We start from the raw sequence: 21,404 nt of genomic DNA on the forward strand, positions 1-21,404 counted from the left end.
TATTTTGCGAGTTGGTTATTAGATGCTGCTCCAGCCAGCCAGTGAATCCCCCGCCGCCCCGCCCTCTCCTCTCTGCGCCGCAAGCAGCAGGCGCACCTCGCAAACGGAGGGCGCCCTTACTCCCAGCAAATGGGCGATAGGAAACCGATCGGTGCCTGTACCATTCCCAGTATGCGCTGGCTGACGTCGGGGCAGCATGAGTTATTATTATTTTTTTGCCGATGCCCGTGATGCCGCCCCCCACCAGGATGCCGCCCCGGGCAACCGCCCGTGTCGCCCATATCTAAAACCTCTACTGTAGGCTGCCATATAAAAAAAGGCAGCGTGGGCTAACTCTGATTACTGTAACTGTAAAATTGTTATAAGAGAAGAAGAACGTGATCGCATACACGATGAGCAGCACGTGCACGTGGTTTACACTGTGTAGTCAAGGGGAAAATACATTGCAGTTGATTCCAGCATATGTTGCTCAGGACATTAAACATTACTTTCTACTCATAGTAAATAAATTAAGCATTATCATTATCAATCAAACTTTGCTGTAATCCCAGCAGGTCAGCTGATCTCAGTGCCAGTCATACTCTTTCCCACCACATGCAAAATTCCTTGTAGGGCATCTTATTAAATCTGCTTTAGACTGCCCACAGCTGCCACACATCTGCAAGCTACTTTGCAACCCAAATCCACTTGTGCTGTGTCTGACTAACTGAAGGTGTTCCACCTTAAATGTGGCTGCAGGACACTTTTACTCCTTATCTTCCTGTCGAACACACTGAGGCATATTGAGAAACAAAAATAATACCCCCAAAGTATGCAGCCAGGATCCATTTAGAGTGGACGTCTTTTGAATCGCATATAATGTGACACGAACAGATAAGAGTACGCTGCTAGTGTAGAATGATGAAGAAACAGAGGAAAAAAGGTCGTCTCTGCCCCTTCAAGCAGGCAAGTCCTCCTGTTCACTGCAGACACCTTGATGTGATTCCTAACCAGCTCGTTAATGTCTGCTTGCCTCATTTGTTCTAGCCTCGGTTTTTAAAACAGGTTGTCTCTTCTCCAAGTCTTCTGGTTACACTGGAGGCTGGACTAACTCATGCCCTCGTGCCCAAACAGGTCAGCACTGGCATATCTATTTACTTGATGTTTCATGGCAGCCAGACAGATCTGGCTACATTGGCTCCGCTGCACCAGTGAACCCAGAAATACGGGATTTACTTTCACCATGATGACAGTCATGTGAACAATTCCTGATCAAATCTTCACATGTTTCAAGAAATTCTATCCCTTTGACCTTAACCTTAGTATGTTTTGGGGGGAAAAAAAGGACAGCTTTGAAAAACAATTACTTGGGATGTAAATCAGTTTGACTGTGTTTATTTTGGAGTCAGGAGTTATTCTAATACTATCTTGTGGTTAATTTAACCTCACATGCTCCAGGGGGTGAGATAATGTCAGTGCGGGCTAAAAACTGGGAATATGGGAAATAACTGCAAAAAGTTTGTCAAAAGTTTCACAAGTTGTATCCAAGTTGTGAGAAAAGGGAAATGTGATTTTCTCACACTGCTAGAAATGCTGAAGAAAGACAGACTAGAATAGGATGCCATTCTCTATGACATACAGTATTCTATTACGCAATACAAATTATAGAGCAACTCCTTCATGTGGTACATGTAGAGACTGTCACATAAATAGTACCTGAAAGTAGAAGTGACATTATGTGTACAGATTCATACATTCTTCTACACAGTCATGTTGGTGCATTCACTGTGCCTCTATGTGCAATCATATAACTGCCTCAACCATATGAATGTAGCACTGTGCTTCATATGTTTACATTTGGAACAACTTTCATTAGCAAGCAAAGAAGGTTAGACTTCACTCTTTGTGTCATCGTTGAGGACTAACCCAACTGCACTGCCTGGGAAAAAAGGACAGTTTTGGGAATGATACAAACCAGCAATCCAGCCATCCATCCATCCATCCATCCATCCATCCAGCCAGCAAGCCAGCCAGCCATCTATCCATCCATCCATCCATCCATCCATCCATCCATCCATCCATCCAGCCAGCCAGCCAGCCAGCCAGCCAGCCAGCCATCCATCCATCCATCCATCCATCCATCCATCCATCCAGCCAGCCAGCCAGCCAGCCAGCCATCCATCCATCCATCCATCCATCCATCCATCCATCCATCCAGCCAGCCAGCCAGCCAGCCAGCCAGCCAGCCAGCCATCCATCCATCCATCCATCCAGCCAGCCAGCCAGCCAGCCAGCCAGCCAGCCATCCATCCAGCCAGCCAGCCAGCCAGCCAGCCAGCCAGCCAGCCAGCCAGCCATCTATTCATCCATCCATCCATCCATCCATCCATCCATCCATCCATCCATCCATCCATCCAGCCAGCCAGCCAGCCAGCCATCCATCCATCCATCCATCCATCCAGCCATCCATCCATCCATCCATCCATGCATGCATCCATCCAGCCATCCATCCATCCATCCAGCCATCCAGCCATCCATCCATCCATCCATCCATCCATCCATCCATCCATCCATCCGTCCGTCAATTCAATTTTATTCAATTCAATTCAATTTTATTTATACAGCGCCAAATCACAACAACAGTCACTTCAAGGCACTTTATATTGTAAGGTAGACCCTACAGTAATCCATCCATCCATGAGTTGAACTCAGACCTCCCATTGTACTCTGAAAAACAAACTAATTAAGTCATACATTGCTCGGTTTTCTAATTAAAGTCTTTTGAATGTGTAATGACAGCTTCTGTGAGTGACAGCCAGAATAACATCTTCGGTTTAACTAAATTTAGGTCTGCTTGTTGAGAGAAGACTAACAGGGAAAGAAGTCTGTTGCACTACTTTCATTGAGAGTATTTTAATTAGTTATGGGTTATTTAAATGTTTTTTATGCGCTTGCTCTCTCATCGTCAGCTCTTTTTTGACCCGGGCCTGTGTGTTTCTGTTCAGATGTAATAGCTGTCACGGGTATGATTCAACTAAGACATTACCAACTGTGAAACAGATGCAGTTGTGGTTAGAGAAGCTATGACATCCCAGGGGATTGCTAGCTTGCTTCTAGCTGTTATAAAGCACGTCAGTTGACGCGCCACTTTGATTTTCTTCAGTTTATCTATCTGATATTAACCAGATAGGCAGCATGCACTGGGAGAAATGTAAGTACACTATATTGTTGCTGTTTCCTCAGTATATACTGACTTTATATATGAATGAATAATTATGTTAAAGTGTAATAACTGGAGAGGTTTGCAGAATGAAATGTGCTTCATCAAACTTATGGATGAGGAAAGTTTTAAAAAGCACTCTGTGAAGTGTACATTACAGTTATTTTTACTAATGACAGGTGGATATAATCCCAGCAGCTCCGAATGATGTGTTTTTCCTTACCCTGAAAATACAACGTGTCTTTTTGAATAGTTTTAATTTAATTTTAGACATTTTTTTTAAAGCTACTTCCTTTGTCATTTTTGTAAATTATCAAGTATAGTGTTACTAAATGTTTTTCATTTCTGTCACATTTGTAGTTAATCTTTAATAAAATTCATTTTTAGCTTACAAATGATTAAAGCCCGTCAACTCAGCGACGACCATTCGCTGCTAATTTGTTATTGTCTAGTTGAAGTAAAGTCTTCCTTTTCTGTTCAGGATTGTTTTTTATGTTGAATAGTGCAAACAGAAGGAAAGATCTTTTCCTGTTGTGAACTTTGTCAGAAGCAGCTCTTTCGGAAAGCGGAAGATTGCCTTTTGAATGCTGGCTGAGTGTTGCCATTGGGGTGTAATCTTGATATGCAAAATGGCAGCAGGCAGCCAGCACAGTAAAACACCGCACAGCTGTGCAGCTTCCTCTTTTGTGTTGATTGAGTCTGTGTGCCTGTGCCATGGTGATTGTTTGTCCATGTGCACTCATGTGTGATTGTCTAAAACAGATAGTAGTAAAAGACAACATCATCCACTCAACCGTGCTTCAGTTGACAGATACAGCAATTAATTTGAACTTGTTACACTCATTTCCTTCTGTTGGCACTGAGCATTTTGTGTGTTGGCTTCACATTTTCTCACATTTAGATACATATGTTCCATAATTGAATTTTCTGTGTTACCAGTTAATCTTTGTAGAAAACTCTTCCATTTGAATGATGAGGTAGAAAAGAACTCCATGACCACACTTCACTCTTGTTCATACAGCTCCTCTGTTTCTCTTGGCTGTGTTACAACATCACTCACCAACCTCCCGCAACAACAGATCTGTTTCTCATTTCTTCCCTCGCTTTGGTACAGCATTCTGCAGTTGCTCAATCCATGATCTGCAGATCAGGCCAAGAACTGAGAACAGGCCATTAACCCTTGTTCAGCCCCAAAAATGTCATGCAGTGTTTATCCAACTATTAGACAATTCATGTCACAAAATGGTGTGAAAAACATACATTTTAATCTTGTTGACATAAGGAACAAACTGCACAACCCGGTGCAGGACTGTCCACTGGGGAATGCCTCTGTGAGAGTCTATATGAGTGCATAACAAGGCTGCTAATAAATGTTCAATCCAATTCTATACCAAGAAAACACAATAACTAACAGTCACAGAATTTTCAGTAAGTGTCACTTAAAGCAATGATGCTTTACTTTGTGTTACTGACATCCTTCTCTCACAGAGTTTGAATAACAATATCAAAGCGGAGGTTATAGCTGTGAACTCAGACAGACAGATTTACAGTTTTTCTTGATCGAGTTGACCGTCAGCCTGAACAGAGGCACTCATGGTCAGACTGACACATCCTGCTTCAATCACATCTGTGTAAACTGTTTTGCAAAAGGCTGTGCAGAATTTGTCGCTCCAATAAGGAAAGGTTAACACATTTCCAGGAGGTGTCCTCTGCTCTGCTGATAGTCGTGATGAAAACTGAGTGATTTCTTTAAGCAGGTCAAGAAAAACTGTCACATGAAGAGGGGGATGTTTTAATGCTCTGTGCAGGTGAATCACAGGTACATGTGTCTGGTACAGCTTTTTTTTTTAATAGAGATTGAAAATGTGACGTCACTCAGGGGTAAAACCGCAAAGGATTCTGGGAACTCGTGGCAAGAGGTACTAGCGCACGCAGGCTTTCAATTGAAATCAGTCACACAGCGATAAAAAGAAACCCAAAAAATGGCAAGAAGCTGTTGTATTATTAACTGCAATAGCCGGTCGCATGACAGCCACGGGAAGCCGACGGGTAAAGAGATCGGTTGTTATCGGATTACGTCGTTGAAGAGAAATTGTTCGAGCCATGTTTCCGAAGTAACAAAGAGGCGACGGATGGCCTGGATTGCAGCCATTCAAAGACCAATTATAACGTCCCAGAACTCTCCAGCTCACAGGTTAGTCTGCTCCAAGCATTTACACGAAGGTCAGTCTGCTGTTGTAGTTAATGCGTCATTTTCATAACATAACTGGTGATATAGGTTACAAGCAAGTCTGGCGCTGAACAGAAATTGTCGCGCTATGCTCCTTTGTTTATTGTGCATAAATAGTGAATTGTCCTGACACAATATTGTGTTTCGCTTCTGTTATTATGGTACATTGACAAAAACATATACTTTTATTCACAGGATAAAACAGGTTTTTTGTATCACTAATTGTCCAGTACGATTACAGCATACAGTATTATTGTCACTGCTACATTTCTGTGATGCTACCAGAAATTATTTCCACTACTAATTAATTACCGTTGAGCTCAAAGGTCCTATTAATAAACGGTTAAGGAATGTGTATTTATGAAGACGATTTGTGAGACTGGTAAACTTATGATACGTACGATGGTCTTTCGTTCTACACGGTGCATTTCAAGGTCCTGCACCCATCCGTCGGTAAACTGTACCTGGGCTTGTTGCAGTGACCTGAAGTTTCTAAACTTCATGAGCGTATGCACTCACTCCAAGAACCGTATGATTATAAATATGAGCGTGGTGAAAGTTGGGCAGCACGCTAATGTCTTTTGTCCCTCTGTGTGCTCGTGAGGGTCTGACCCTTTCACTCCTTTGATTTTTTCCTCGTATCTTTTCTTTGACTTTTCATCAAGTCTGTCTTTGTACTGCAGGTCCATATATCAAACGATCACTGTGGCATTACTGAGAGTTAAAAACTGTCTAAAGTCTTTCATCTTTAATAAAATGATCAGCGTTCTGCTCTACCAGGTGTAACAATTGAGTTTAACATCCAGGCATCCATGAAAACGGAATTTATGACATTTAACGGAGTTAGAAGTTAGCAGGGAGTTAGCTCGCTAGCTTCTATCTAAATACAATATAGCATGTCCTGACTGCGGGGCTTTGGAAACAAATTCAAACGTACAGCTCTGTTATCACTTCCAGCATAAATGAAGACAGAAAACTAAACAGCAGTGACGTTTGTAGGGTTACTGAAGTTTGGCTAGCTGGTATATAATGATGTGCTACGTGACCGCTAGCGACACAGCTATGTTAGCATAATATAAACAAGCTAACTTTTTTTCCACTCGATAAAAGTTAACGTGAATGTTCTCGGTGGTCAGGAACAAATGTACCCTAACCCCTAACCCTGGGCTGTAGTTACATCCTAAGGTTTTAAAAACTGAGCTTAAATAAATGATTAGTGGTAATAAAAGCCGAGGGAGGTCAACAGTGATCACTGACTGTTTTAGGAGCTTTTTGAGATCAAATAGAAGAAAATACAAAACATTAAACATGTTAATAACACAAAAGCCATATTAAACTCAGACTACTTTAGGCCCGGAAGTAGGATTCGTCGCGTCATCACTAAACAACCGGATAGCACCAAGTATGAAGAATGGCTAAGAAATGAAGCTGGAAAGCATGTGCAGCAGCTTCGAGTCAGCATAGATATGGAAATGTACTAAGAGAGTGATGAATAAAGACAACGAGAGAGAGGCAAACACAGGACAATTAGGTAATTATCAAATTCAAAGAATTGGTGAGGAGGAAGTGAGCACAGCTGTGAGGAGGATGAAAAGTGGAAAGGCAGTTGTTCCAGACAAAGGTTGGACCTTTATTTCAGGTCCAACCTTTGAGAGTGTTGATGACATGAGATGCGAGGATGGGAAGCAGGTGGAAAGGGACCTGGAGAGGTGGAGATATGCTCGGGAAAGAAGAGGAATGACAGCCAGCACATGTGAGACAGAATACATGTGTGTGAATGGGAGGGAAGGAGTAGATAGTGAAGATGGATGAGTCTAAATACCTTGGGTCAACCATCCAAAGTAATGGAGAGCGCACAAGAGAGGTGAAGAAGAGGGAGCGGGGAGGATGGAGTGCGTGGAGATGAGTGTCAGGGCGGATTTGTGACTGTGGAATAGCAGAATGAAAGGGAAGGTTTACGACATGGACCTGCTGTGATGTTTTGCTGTGATGGTTTGGAGACCGTGGCACGGACAGAAAGACAGGAGAGCTGAAGATTTTGTAAGAGTGTCACTGGGAGTGAGCAGGATGGACAAGACAGTTCAGAATGTCAGAGGGGCGGCTCAGGTTTAACACTTTGGAAACACAGTCAAACAGGCAAGACGGAGGCGGTGTGGACATGTGGAGAGAGGGGATAGTGGATAAAAGATACTAAAGATGGAGCTGCCAGGCAGGAGGAAAAGAGGTCAGAGGAGGTTCATGGATGTAGTGAAGGAGGACACGTTGTGGGTTGGTGTGACAGAAGAGGAAGCTAGGGACAGCAGGAGATGGAGGTGATGATCCACTGTGATGCCCCCTTAAAGGAAACTGGTGTAAACAGAAGAAGACAAACAAGTATGAAGTATGATGGTGGAAATGTGCTGGTGTAGGGCTGCTTTGCTGCTTGGGGACGGAGCACCTTTTGATCACTGATTTAATTAGAACACAAGGTGCTTTACATTGTAAGGTCGACCCTACAATAATACATGCAGAGAAGAACCCAACAATCATATGACCCCCTATGAGCAGCACTTTGGCGACAGTGGGGAGGAAAAACTCCCTTTTAACAGAAGAAACCTCCGGTTCAGGGAGGGGCGGGGCCATCTGCTGTGATTGGTTGGGGAGAGAGAAGGAAGACAGGATAAAGACATGCTGTGGAAGAGAGACAGAGACAATGATTCAATGCGGGTGTATAAACACACAGTGAGTGAAGAAGAAACACCCAGTGCATCAACAGCAGTAATCCAGTAATGCACAAATGGGACGGTACATCACAGTTACTTTAATTAAACAACTTCTTCACACTTAAATAACATGACTTATTTTTTCCCATGTTGTAAATGGTTTATATAAAGTCTTGTGCTGTTATGTGGCTGAGTTTGTGTGGAGTCGACGAGCCTGTATTTAGACCCAAGTGCACAGACTGTTAAATAAATCTGCCACCGTTACTGTAAAATGCACATGGACACACATGCACACACACAAACACGCACACACGCAATGAAGAGGGGCTGGGCTCGGTGCAGTGGCCATTTGTGCGCCTTTTATTGTTAAGCACCACAGACGTGTCTGTACATGGCAGACTGTCACAGTGTTCTGTTTGTTCTGAGAAGAAAGTGTGGCCTGTCTGACCTATAGAGGTAAATCTATCAGCTTCAGAGAGGAAGCTGTGCAGCATACTGTCAGGATACCTTCAGCCTCGTGACAGGGGTTAAGCAGAGGACCGACATGTCTGGACCCAAGGTCTCCATCCTCTGTCGGTGTGAGTGATAGGAACCAAAACTCTGGGCTCAAGGTTAAAAAAATGTGCCGGTAACTGGAGGGAAATTCTGAGAAGAGAGAAAGACTTCCCTTTATCAGGGTCCTCAGTGATCAGTGTGGAGGAAAAGAAAAAGAAACAGGGACAAACATGAAAGTGTCCTTTTGCCATGGCAGACTTTGAATGGTCACAGAAATTTCTCATTGTGAAATTTTGGTAAAGGAGGAAGTGCTTGTACCCCCCCGCCCCCGATTATGCCCTGTTCTTGGCGTGGAGACAAATTCCACATAGCACAATCTGTTGACCTCTATTTGCTTTCTTAACTGGATAATCACAAATGAGGCTTGATACAGCCTTACTAATTTGGGGGATTTCTGCTAATCTGCAGAATTTCATAACTGAAACCAAGTAATTCCAACTAAATCCATTTTTGAATGATGTCCATGCACCACAACGGGCTCAGCGTGCTGACGTCTGAAGACAGGGAGGCAGTTTATGTTCAGCTGAGCTACGAGCTGCTTGTTGAAGCGAACTTTTAGTTACTTAGTTGTGAAGCCCAGCTAAGTAAACGGACTCACCATGTTTGCAGTGCAACAGAGGATATGCAGGCATAACAGAAACATCCAGCTGGGTCCGGTTCATCTTCTGCCACAGTATTAGGGTGGGGAAGGGGATGATAAGACTCAACATGTTATAACGAGAAACCTGCACACATGAGAACTTGAAGCTCAGTATGGCACAATGTCTTGGCACAGCATCAACATCACAGTCTGTGGGAATGAGCCTTTTCATTTGAACTGACTTAGCTGTGACTTAGCTGTGCACCAGTCCATCTGAGCCACTGTCTCCAGCGTGAGTCTCAGACTGTTTCATTAGGAAATAATTGATGGACTCTCCCCAGGAGATTGCAAATTTCCTGTTTTTAGTGTGTGTTTGTAACCCCAGCGATCATATCAGCACATTTTAATTAAACTTCGTATTTCTTTTATGAAAAATATTTCAAGCGTGTAGAATCTAAGAGCGACTGTAAATGTGCAGGTCAGCAGTGTCAAAGACATTTTCTGGCAGCTGCTGACACATCTGTGCAATTCCAACAACAGTGGCTCATATACAAAACCAAACATGGAGGCATTCAATCGATATGTTAACTAACTCAGACGTGCGTTTGTTAAAACCACGTGTGAATGTCACAACGGTTTTTATAGATCATGTTCAGTCAATTTATTTATTATTTCTGTATTTATGAGGAAGTTCTATTAAAATAATAAAAAACGTGCCTTTAACTCTGCGAGTCATCAGAATGACCACAGGACCAGGGCGCTCTACATCAGGTGGTTATAATTTTTCTCATAGTTGCAATCACATGTTGTGCTTACCTGTGGCATCTAAAGAGGCTAACGTTCACAGTAAAGATCTTAGTAAGTGCTCTATGCAGTGCATGCTAGCAGCCTTTATATTTGGAATGAGGGGTTTTAAATCTGCAGCCACACAGTAACAAATGAATGGAGTGTGCTCAGCACTGTTAGTTTGTATGGAGGCCGCCTGCTCTTTATTCTGGTTTTAAATTTGTACATGTCCTCCTTTTAACCTGTTAACCTAGCATCATGATCAGTGTAGCTGCTGTACAGTGTGTTACGATGCACAAATGACCGTGGTGTCATTGTTTTATGGTCACGCTTACCTTTGGAGCACATTTCTGCAATACCGGTGATTTTGTAGCTCGGGGCGGCAATGACTGATGCCATTGTCTGCACTTGTGCTGATTAGAGTTTATACGAATGCGACTTTGCTGTTAGGCTGGATTTTTTCTCATGCTTATACTTGCAAGAATCTGCCAGTTCCAGACATTGAATGTTCCCAGAAAGCATTTACTCTGTCAGTGTGTCTCTGTTGAGGATGGAGCCTTCAGGCTTATCAGTAAAGTACGGCACTCAGCCAAAAAATGTTAATGAAATAATTTGAGCTGCATGTGAAACACAGAGTAATGATTTAAGACCCGTTAGAGTTCTTTTTGTTTTGTCAAATTAATTATAAGAATTATAAGGTGATGCACATGTTTTATGATGAAATGCCCATTTTTGTTTGTGTTTTTCACACAGGTTTTATTGTATTGTTACACAGTTACTGTAAGCTGCACATTGATGGTTATCATAGCATATAACCATGTAATAAAGCTTTGACTGCTCCCTTACAGACAGGGGCTCAGCATAGCTGGTAGCACCACATGTTTATTTGGTTTTATTTTACTTCTTGATGCAACAATGTGATTCATATCAGGAACAAACCCAGCGTAACCTTGATCCACTGGTCTGCTGGGATATCGCCAGTTTCCATCCAAGGAGCTGACATGTGCGTTATTATTTTAGTTTGTTAAACTGGGCTCGATCCAGGTGACAGCGAGCCAACGTGATGCTACCTGTGTGCGTCAGCAGCAGTCTGTACTCAGTTTAAATATGACATGGATCAGTTCGTAAAGGCTGAGAGAGGTGGACAGAGAGGGAGAGAGCAGGAGAGGAACAGGTGAGAGGGGACGTGTGGTCACAAAAGTTCTTCTTCACAAAGTGTCATTCACGGATGCTCAGCCTGCTTTCCAGCAGCACACTTTCAGCCGACCGACCCAAGGGGGACACCATCATTGCATTTGTCTGTGTTTGACACGAGGAAGCCCTGCACTGCAGCCCAAACAGATCACGTCATAACAGACCTGTTGATTTCTTCCAAACCAAAAGCACCAGTTTAACAACCTTAGCAGCAAACATTTTGAGCTATTATTTTACTGGACAGTTCAACATCAGGTCAAATTGAAGTGCATGCAGCCCGTGACCTTAGACACTCGTGGACATTCACTGAGAATATTGGTTGTAAAGGCTTATATCAGCTGATGCTGACACTCAAAAGGCTTAAAGAGAATACGTCTGAGAGGTTCACTTTCCGTGTGTCTTTAGTGTCTCAGTGTCGGCTTACAGTCATGGCACCTGAGCGCGTCTGCTTCCTCCGTTCATGAACTGTGTGAACCCATCGTGTGCATCATGTGGCTGATTTAAAGCAACTTGAAAAGGAAATGAGGTTGTGTGTATCTGTTCATTGCTGTGTGTCTGACCTCCTTAGCACAGCCATCAGCCGTGGGCAGGTCCAGGCCATACCAAGGTGTGCGAGTCAGGGATCCTGTCAAAGAGCTGCTGAGGAGGAAGAGGAGCCTGGAACTTCACAGCACCAAGACACTGCCTCCTACTGGGGTGAGGACACCATGACAGATAAGCAAAGAACACTTGTTGATGTTTGAAGCACAAGCTGCCACATTTATAACGAGCAGGGTTCAAAAAAAGCAGTCTTCAAGTAAAATGAAAATGTCTGTGTGCATTTACCTGCAAGGTAAGTCATTTCCTGTAAATCAATGTGTGGTTTAAAAAAAGCAAAACCAACAAAACCCTGCAGATTGTTCCTTAAAGCTGTACTTGGACTGTGTGTTTTCAGGGTAGGTTTACTTTGCTAAACAGTGTTTCCAAAGAAGCCCTCACGGCATCGTTAGTCACTAAACAAATACACAGGAGACTCCCACAGTGGGGAGCAGCGACTGCTCTGCATTATGTGCTGACACTTTGAAACCGGCGCTTTGTGCGACGTTTGGGAGAGACTCAGTTAAAAATGTGTAAGAAAATAAATAAAAGTAAAATAGAGCGGTGCTCTGCTTTGGTTTCATGTTGAAGAACATTTTGCAAGGTTTCAACAACAGTTTCCATGAACCCCCCCCAAAAATCCCCCCACCCCTCTTTGACGTAGAGCTGCCCTCTAATCACATGACCTGATAGCCTCCTGATGATTTATCACTTTCAGTCTTTAGGCCAGTATTCTTTTCTCGTGAATCACTGATCTCTCTGCAGGGATCACAACCTCACAGAACAGCAACATGCAGAGACTGTTTGATTGGGAGTGACTGTTCTGCACCTCAGGAGACTGCACATGAGATCTGCAGGAATCGAAAGCAAAATGTCCTGTGAGGATGTGTTCGGTCGGGATACAGGCTCAGAAAGCAGCGGGGGATTTTATCCTTATATAATCCAGGTGTTTTTCCATGGCGGTTACAGCAGAGCTGCAGGGCTGGGCACACAGCCCTATGCAAAGTAACGTGCAGCCTTGCCAAAGAGACCTCCCACTTTCTATTTATTATCCCTACAAGAAGAGAAGAGGCCAGAAGCAGCGGTGTGCACAAACATACACATGTACGGACACTCCCCGTGACTAGCATGTGATATTCCAACATCTTTTATTGGCACGGCACTACAGTTGATTATTTTAAATGCAATGAGTTAGTGCTGCTAGCAGCAAAGATAAAATTCTGTCCACTTCTTCCACTATTTGCCTGCCTGGCAGGACTACGTGGGTATTTCCAGGATTCTGGTTCAAAGGGACGACAGTTGTGTTTGTGCAAATCTCAAACCAAACCACATTACTATGAGGTGGCAGTTATTCCACACTCACTGAGTCTGCTTTCAGATGTTGTCACTGCAGCTTTCCACAGTAAAAATCCTCCGAACGTGTTGCCTTTGGAGCTAAGAAGCATGTTGTGAAAGCACGCTGTCATCATCTCTGGACTGAATTCCCAGTTTGTTCAATCAACCTGATAAATCACAGCTACGCTGCGAACAGAAACCTGAGCACCAACGATGAGGAAATACATAAAAGCCAATACCTGAATAATTCATTTTGAATTCCAGAAGTTAACTATACGACACATGCACATTGGTCTTTCCTCTTTTTGTGGATATTTTGTCCGTTTTTCTTTGAGGAAAGATTACAGACTTCACAAAAAGTGGATTTTGCCACACTGTCCACTCTCTGCCTCGTCTCTGTGTTTGTGCAAACCCAAATGTCCGTCTCACAGATTGAGTCTAAAACCCGTCTGTTTGGTATCGACCGGTCGGGCTGTACATGTGCCTGTAGCAAGAAGAGACACTGCGATACGCAAACACAAAAGACCGAATGGGAGGCAACAGCGGCAGCACTGACAGCGTGTGTTAGTGTTTGTACTGCATCCTGCTGCCTGCAGTCAGCGGGCAGGGCGTGTTCAAGGCAGCAGGGAGGTGCTGCCAGGTGGCTGACGGGCTGCAGGAGAGGAGCTGATGGTTCGACAGCTCTGACAGGAGGAGCTACAACAATCGCACAGTTAAACCCCACTGTGGTCACTTTCTGAGGACGCTTTGTGTTCACAAAGTAAAGGACCTGATCACCTGCACTGGGTTTGACTGAGGCTGAGGAATGAGTCGGCTTTAACAGCATCCATAAAAGTTACACCTGGACATGCCGACTGGGTGTGTTCCACTTCACCATGAATGCGCTTTAAGAAGCAGCCATAACGTTCTGCTTGAACGATAATCTGAACCTCTTACACAAAGTGTGGCGGCACCATCCTCTACCTCCAACTTCATTTAGTTCAATCTTTCAGTGTCTGAATGTATTTCACATTAGCTGCAGGAACTTTCCAAAGGGTGAAACTGGATTCAGTCGGTCGGTCACAGATCCATTAAAATCAACTTGATGATTTTTTAAATGACTCATGCAGTTTATACTGTGCAGAAATCCCGAGCCACCCTTTACATTTTGCTTCCAGAGTTTCTGCTCATTTGGACATTGGTTTCTTTTTCATTCGCTGTCAGTCCGGCTGTGAATCATTCGAGCATTAAAAAGGAGGCTAACTGAAGGGATGCAAAAACACACCCTTTGTTATCGTTTCTTGGTCAAAAGTACCAACGATAACACACTCTGACAGAGGTAAAATAAAACAAAAGTGACTCCAAAAGAGCCAGACTGTGAAATACTGTATCCTCAAAAAACTGTGAAATCTGGGGAAGACGAGGAGTGGCACCCCTAAAAACAAAGAAAACAGCAAATGATCAGTACAAGAAACAGGAACACATCCAACAATGACCTGACCCTGGACCTGAGGAGTGTAACTGGCCCTTCAGCTGATCTAGCTCCTGAAGCCTGGACAGAAATGGTGTCAGTCAGTCACAGTGATAAATCCAAACGTAATGTTTTGGTTTGAGTTATTTTCAGTATGTACGGAGGAGGCCAGGAAAGAGCCCGACTAAGGGTCTGCAGCTCTCTGTGAAGCACGGTGGAGGCTCTGTCGTGGTTTGGGGCCGCGCTGCTGGTGACCTTTCAAAACTGATAAAAGTACCGTGAGATTTTGATCCACCACGAAACAGAAAGGAGTCTGATTGGCCACAGCTTCATTTATCAGCATAGCTATGATCCTAAAGACATGATGTCAGTGCGTTAAAGCGCACACACAATGGAAACCCTCCAATGAGTGTGTGTGTGGAGAAATACAATGACAAAGCAATGAATAGCACAGGTTCAGAATGGGTTCAGTGGTTCTTCAGCGATCCTCTGTATCATTGTCTCTTTCTTTTATTTGCTATCTTTACAGCTCACTTCTTCTCAGGAGAGGACCTGCCTGCTCTGGCCTCAGAAGAACATAGATCCTAGATCTGCTCCCACACGTGCCTGAGATATGTCATTTACAGCAGAAGCAGCTGTTGGCAGAACAAGCTGGAATTTGCTCAGTTAGCATGAAAAACATGTAGGCTTTGTGATCGTCCAGTAATGGTTTTATTTTTTTGCCACTTTAATAAATAAGGTTAATCATGAACTCACATTTATCCCCCAGATTATACAAGACTGGAAAAACCCCTCATAAGTTATTTATTGGGGAGAAAAATCCAGTATGATATATCCAGTATGCCAGCATTGGTAAATAGAGACCCTGATGACTGTCCCACCTCAGCTTTGTCTTACCTTCCAAGGAAATGTTAAAAGCAACTGTACCGTGAATGAAAGAACATTTCCCAGTCAGACCAGTCAAGATGTGTCACTGCACAATAACAAACGCTGGGTGCTGCACAACAGTACCAGTGCTCTGTGTTTTCACCGACCCACCAACAGCATTTATAGAGCCTGGCCTTTGAGGTTTAGATGAACGGTCTGTTTTAATACTATCATGGAGGCTCACAGGGGTCGTCTGATCATCGGGATATTCTCTGTATTACTGTAGGTCGAGGCATGTGGCACTATATAAATAAAGCTGAACTGGACCGATGTACTTCCATGCCCAGTAGTATCAAATTCACAGCTTTCGCTTTAATGAACGGATCCAGAAAGTTCAAAAAACACTTTTCAAGAGTGAATTCTCAGATAGCTGCTCACACCTGAGTGTCACAGGTCCAGGTGTGGCTGCTGCATGTTTACATATCAACATCGCCGCGTTGCTGTGATTAAGGTTCTGCTGCAGTTATTGACCTGTTAAGCTCATTGATGATATCTGTGTTTTTCAGGACATGGTCTCACACAACAACCAGCTGTCATTTACACAAGGTAGAAGCCTCACCTGTGAACTACATGTTCCACGTAAAGCTGTTTCCGCGTGTCTAATGCCGAATCTGCTTCTTGTTCTCCAGGTATCTTTGGCTGTGATGTTGCCAGCGGATCCCCAGCCGAAGCGCCGACCACAGCTGCTGATGGAGGGCTGCAGTGTGCGGGGTGGAAAGCGACCAGTCCTGGGCTGCAGGCCGCCGCCATGTCCTGGTCGACGCCTGACTACAACCAGCAGGACCCCTCAGCTCAGACTCTGACCTACCCAGCCACTCCGACACTTACTATGCAAACTCTGTGTCCCAGCTACACCATGCTGACCTACACACACACACCACTGCTGACAAACTTTGGGGTGAGTGAAAAAGGACTATGCAAATATGTTCTACAGACTGCACGGGGGAATAAAATGATCACAAATCGGCACAAAAGGATAAAAACAATCAGTTCTCGCTCTATCAGTCAAATGTGATTTAACAGATAGAGCCATTGCAACAGTACAAGCATGGATTCAGGCTATTATTTCACTTTAAAGTAAGGTTGTGTATAAGTATGTGCAAGTATAAATATGTATATGTAAAAGTACATGTACCAAATCTGAAACTCTAGGCATTAAGGGGCTGCTTCACCTTTGAGACCCGATGGTACTGTATCCCACAGAGTCACGGCTGGGACGGGAACGATCTAAAGTTTTCTTTAAAACTCATTTATGTCAAAATAATGCAACATGTTTAACAGCGCCACAGGATCCTGTTATCGTATGTTCTGTCTTTAGTGAACTAAGTCATCTTATTGTGCTGGTAGTCTCAGCGTCTGTAATCAAAGGTAGCTCGTACAGGGCTCGTCTTTCTCTACAGGTGCAGACAAGTGTTTGTGATGCAGTGTGATGCTTCCCACCATAAAAGCCTGTTATCACTGCATGCATGCTCTCTGTGTTAACTGCCAACAGCTGCTGTGCTTGTCTTTAAATTCTTACATTTCAAACCTGCTGCAAGTGGGTAATAAATACAGAGATAAGACTGGGGTAGAGGATTAACTGGAACTCTTTAAACCCGCCGAGGACCTTTGTACACCGTGGGATTAACATGGGATTTAGATTTCTGCCTGTTCAGCATGAACGATTTCTCCTTTATATTTGCAGCTCTTTTTTCACTGCAGTTTTTGAATTTATCCAGAGAATAACTGTCACTGACTCAGTTTAGGGATTTACATACACGTCACTCATCATGACGATGAGTTGATGTGCAAAGTGGAAAAATATGTTTGTCTCTGAAAAAATAAATAAATGGAAACACATCACAACAAAGAGAATCCAGGAAGGAAGAACATGGTGGCTGTCTCCACATTAAAACACTGGGACATGACCACGAGGCTAATTAACACCAAACATGTAGGTTCACCGTAGAAAGATTCACCGCAGCAGTCTAAATCAGCACAAGCTGTACCCGGTCTGTGTCCACCGGGTTCACTAGGGCCCTCTTTTCTTGTGTACCTAATTATATCTGATTACAATATTCCTGTGAGCTGAACAATAAATGCTGACTGCAGTGACACTGCGTCTACCTTCCAAACCCTCCACAAAATCTTGATTAAAACATAAAAAAAATCAATGATTGAGCGCCTAAAGTGAGGCTCGTGGCATCAGCAGACGTCCGTTTTATGCATGCCTTTGACTTTTTGCAAGGTTAAATGTCTTTGCCATCATCATAAATATTTAATGATTGCTGTTGTTTCAGACCATACCAGTGGCACCAGCCCCAGCCTCCCTGCCTCAAGTGGAGCTCCAAGACTCAGGGTTGACCTATCTTCCTTGGGCCCAGCCACTCACCACTATATCGACCATGCCTAATCACGGGGTGCAGTTTGCCCCGGGTTCTGGAGCGCTGCCTGGGTCGCCTCTGGTACACATGCCGCTGTCCATGTCGTTGACCGCCATGATCCCACAGCTGGAGCCCCAGGGTATGGACCCTCAGCCCGAGATCCTGGAGATCCCCGAGCATTCAGAGCAGCAAGCTCAAGGTCAGTCTCTGAACGAAGACCCGGAGGTTGAGGCGGAATCACCAAACCTACTGGACAAACTTCTCGAGGATCACAAAGAACATGGTGAGGAGGAGGACAAAGACTCGTACAGAAGCTCCCTCTTCATACCCAATGTCTGAAGAACATTTTTTTAAATATGAAATCAGTATTTTTACCTTTACATTTCATTTTTTTCCCTCTGGGGCAAGTGCCTATTGGCCTTTTTGTGTAACTTGATTACCACAGATTCTGTATATTATTAAGCCTTTGAGGTCTAACCTATCTAACTTACCCAAACCAAGTGTTTTCTGTGATTTGTAAGCAAAACTTGAAATAGTTTCTCTTAGTTATCGTGTTTTTTTTTGGTGTCCCTGTTGCAAAGACTTGTAAGAAAAACAATGAAAATCCAGAAAGCGATTATTCTGAAAGTATACAGTAGAGTCAGGGTTCAGGTACGTGTTACCACACATTATGACCCAGACTTCACAGAACTATTAATTTCTTGGATAATTGGGAATCACACGTCTATAATTATCCATGCTGGCTCATACTTAATAATAATAACAATAATAATAATAATAATAATACATTTTATTTATAGGCGCCTTTCAGACCCTCAAGGTCACCTTACAAAAACACGTGAGCAATAGCAGCATATATTAAACATGGCAAAATCAAATTTAGATAGATATAAAATAAATAAATAGATATAAAAACTGAGCAAGGTAAAGACTCTTCTGGATTATTATGACCTGAGTTTTATTTTTATAACTGCTCCTGACTTCCTGTTATTACATTTTCATTATGTTCATTTGATTTATTAGAAATTAGTTTAGTGTGCAGCAATAAACAGAACCGAAAGACAAATCATTTCTTGCATAGAGACTAGCGTAATTCTAGTAGTCTGTTACCTACAGTGCAAAGGTCTTAAGCAAAGGCTTCATATCTTTATATCGTCAATGCGAAATGGGCACGGCGCATTACATACATGTAAACACAGTATATTTGTACAATGAGCTTAGAAGTCCATATTTGGTATGACCACAGAGCCTTACCTGAAATCACAGGCAAGTTTCATGTGACTTTTAAAAGCCTCCTTCAAGTTTTTCTTTGGATGTTGGACGCAGTGTTTTGCAGCTTGTAGTGAAAACCATTGCAACATTGTTCAAGATAAACTTTAAAAAGTTACAATTCTGTCTCCTTAGATGCAAAATCTAAATAACGAAGGAGTAGCTCAAGACGTTTGCACAGAAATGCTATAAAATCCATGTTTGTCTGTGTTTGAGAAACAGCCAAAGCACACTGTGATTCAATTTCATATGTATAAAAGTCAGTCTTAAACAGATGCCATCTAGTGTTGTGTTTGCAGAATGCAGTTCAGCATTATGTCACAGCTGAACAACCTTCTTGTTTTATATAAAGGGACCCTGTTGTTCTCAAATCCAGCTCATTTCCGATTTGTGGACTTTGCTAGATTTGCTTTGCATGAACAATTTTGGATTTTTGGACACATGTCTGAAATGTGACAGCACAGAAGTTCAAGGCAGAAACATCTGGAACCACTGATCGAGGTTTTGGAGTGCTTTTGTCTTAACCTGTGTAAATGCTTCTGCTTGTAGGTAAACAATGAGCAAAGGTTTCAAATAAATGGAATGCAATAGAAAACATTTCTCTCTGGAAAATGAAACCACTGAAGTGTCAAAAGCTGCAGTTCAGCCTCCTGAAGCTGGCTGCAGCAGTCAGTGTGTATCGACGGGTCCCGGTGTTACAGTGTCCACCTAAACAAGATGAATGATCACCCCTCTCTGATTTTTCACATCATATCAACTTCACAATAAACCTACTTGTCTGGACTCTGTTAAGTCTTAAAGTTACTGCTGCTGCTGCTTTGAGTTACAGGTGAACTGGACTGTGTCTGTGCTCCAGACAAACAATATGTCTTCCAGTACTCAATTCTGTTTTATTTCCATGTGACTTTGAATTTTTATTAGTAAAAAAAGCTTAAAAACAATCAAAAAGTCAAAGTACAAATACTTTGATGTTGTTCAGTACCTCAGCATTTTAATGCAAACACTATTTGATGTCCAGTAGAAATTGCAATAGTGTAATAGTCTTTGACTTTGCTAGTCTCTCCTAGAGTTACTCCAAACTAGACTGTAAATTACAAAGTTACATTTTATTAATCGAAACAATCAGATTTCTTCCCCTGTTGGCCAACATGCAGGATTAAGCCACGTGCACCTTGACAAATGATAGTTTGAACTCATGACCAGTAGTATTATTAACAACAGCGTTATAGTTTTTATTTGTATAGCACATTTAATTAGATTAGGTAGATCTGAGTGTCATCGACATATGAATGGAAACAAGTGTTATATTTACTGAAAATTAGACCTAGAGGCAGCAGACACAGAGAATAAAATTGGCCCCAGTAAAGATCCCTGAGGAACGCCACAAGTAAGGGGAGCTGAGGAAGCGGATCTCCAAAGCTCACGGAAAAGGTCCTGTCAGACAGCTATTAACCTGTGTTGATATTAAAATAGTGATTAATTAACTATTAACCACTCGAATGATAAACCCTTGATCCCGTAATGCTCCAGTCATGAGATCCAGATGCTGTGGTCAGTGAGTCAGTGGCTCAACTTTTAAAAGTGCAGTTTTGGTGCTGTGAAGAGCTTTAAAACCAGACTGAAACCTGAAGAACATCCAGCCCATTTACAAAAGATTGCAGCTGAACAAATACAATCTTTTCCAAAATTTTCGATTGGAAGGGAAGCTTTGAAATAGGCCTGAAATTTGAGAGGACAGAGGAATTGAGACGAGGTTTTTTAAGTACAGGCTGTACAACAGCATGTTTAAAACAGGCTGTACAACAGCTGAACTAAGGCTGCTGTTAAAGATCCTTAATAGGGATGGGTATCGTTTAGGTTTTATCTGATACCGGTGCCAAATCGGTACTTTTGAAACGGTGCCGGTGCTCAAACGGTGCTCAAACCGGTGCTTAAAGAATGGAGAACACAAAATTGGTCCAAAAACCTCTCATGTTCAGCTGGTTTTTTGTAAAAAGATAACAATGTTAGCCTTTTCTGCAGCTATGGGGCATATATGGTATCACTCTTGGCTGGAAGCAGTGCTTAATCAGAATCAGAATCAGAATCAGAAAGGGTTTTATTGCCAAATGTTGAGCAGGTTTACAACATTAGGAAATTGCTGCGGTGCTTCAGTGCAAACATACTGTCATAAAAATATAAAAATAAGAATAAGAATTAAAAGTGCTAAGTGGATAGGTATATACATGATATATACAT

General features: G+C 42.8%; 1 protein-coding gene across 1 annotated transcript; it reads left to right on the forward strand.

Moving 5' to 3' along the window:
* The first annotated feature begins 3,153 nt into the window (after positions 1–3,153).
* Positions 3,154–19,949, forward strand: pou2af1 (POU class 2 homeobox associating factor 1). The gene is made up of 5 exons (XM_026193488.1): positions 3,154–3,190; positions 11,815–11,942; positions 16,041–16,080; positions 16,164–16,432; positions 17,814–19,949. The coding sequence occupies exons 1-5, from the start codon at positions 3,175–3,177 to the stop codon at positions 18,234–18,236; spliced, it is 876 nt and encodes a 291-aa protein (XP_026049273.1). The 5' UTR covers positions 3,154–3,174; the 3' UTR covers positions 18,237–19,949.
* Positions 19,950–21,404: the final 1,455 nt, after the last annotated feature.

Source organism: Astatotilapia calliptera, chromosome 14 (genome assembly GCF_900246225.1).
Source record: "Astatotilapia calliptera chromosome 14, fAstCal1.2, whole genome shotgun sequence".
Lineage (NCBI taxonomy): Eukaryota > Metazoa > Chordata > Actinopteri > Cichliformes > Cichlidae > Astatotilapia > Astatotilapia calliptera.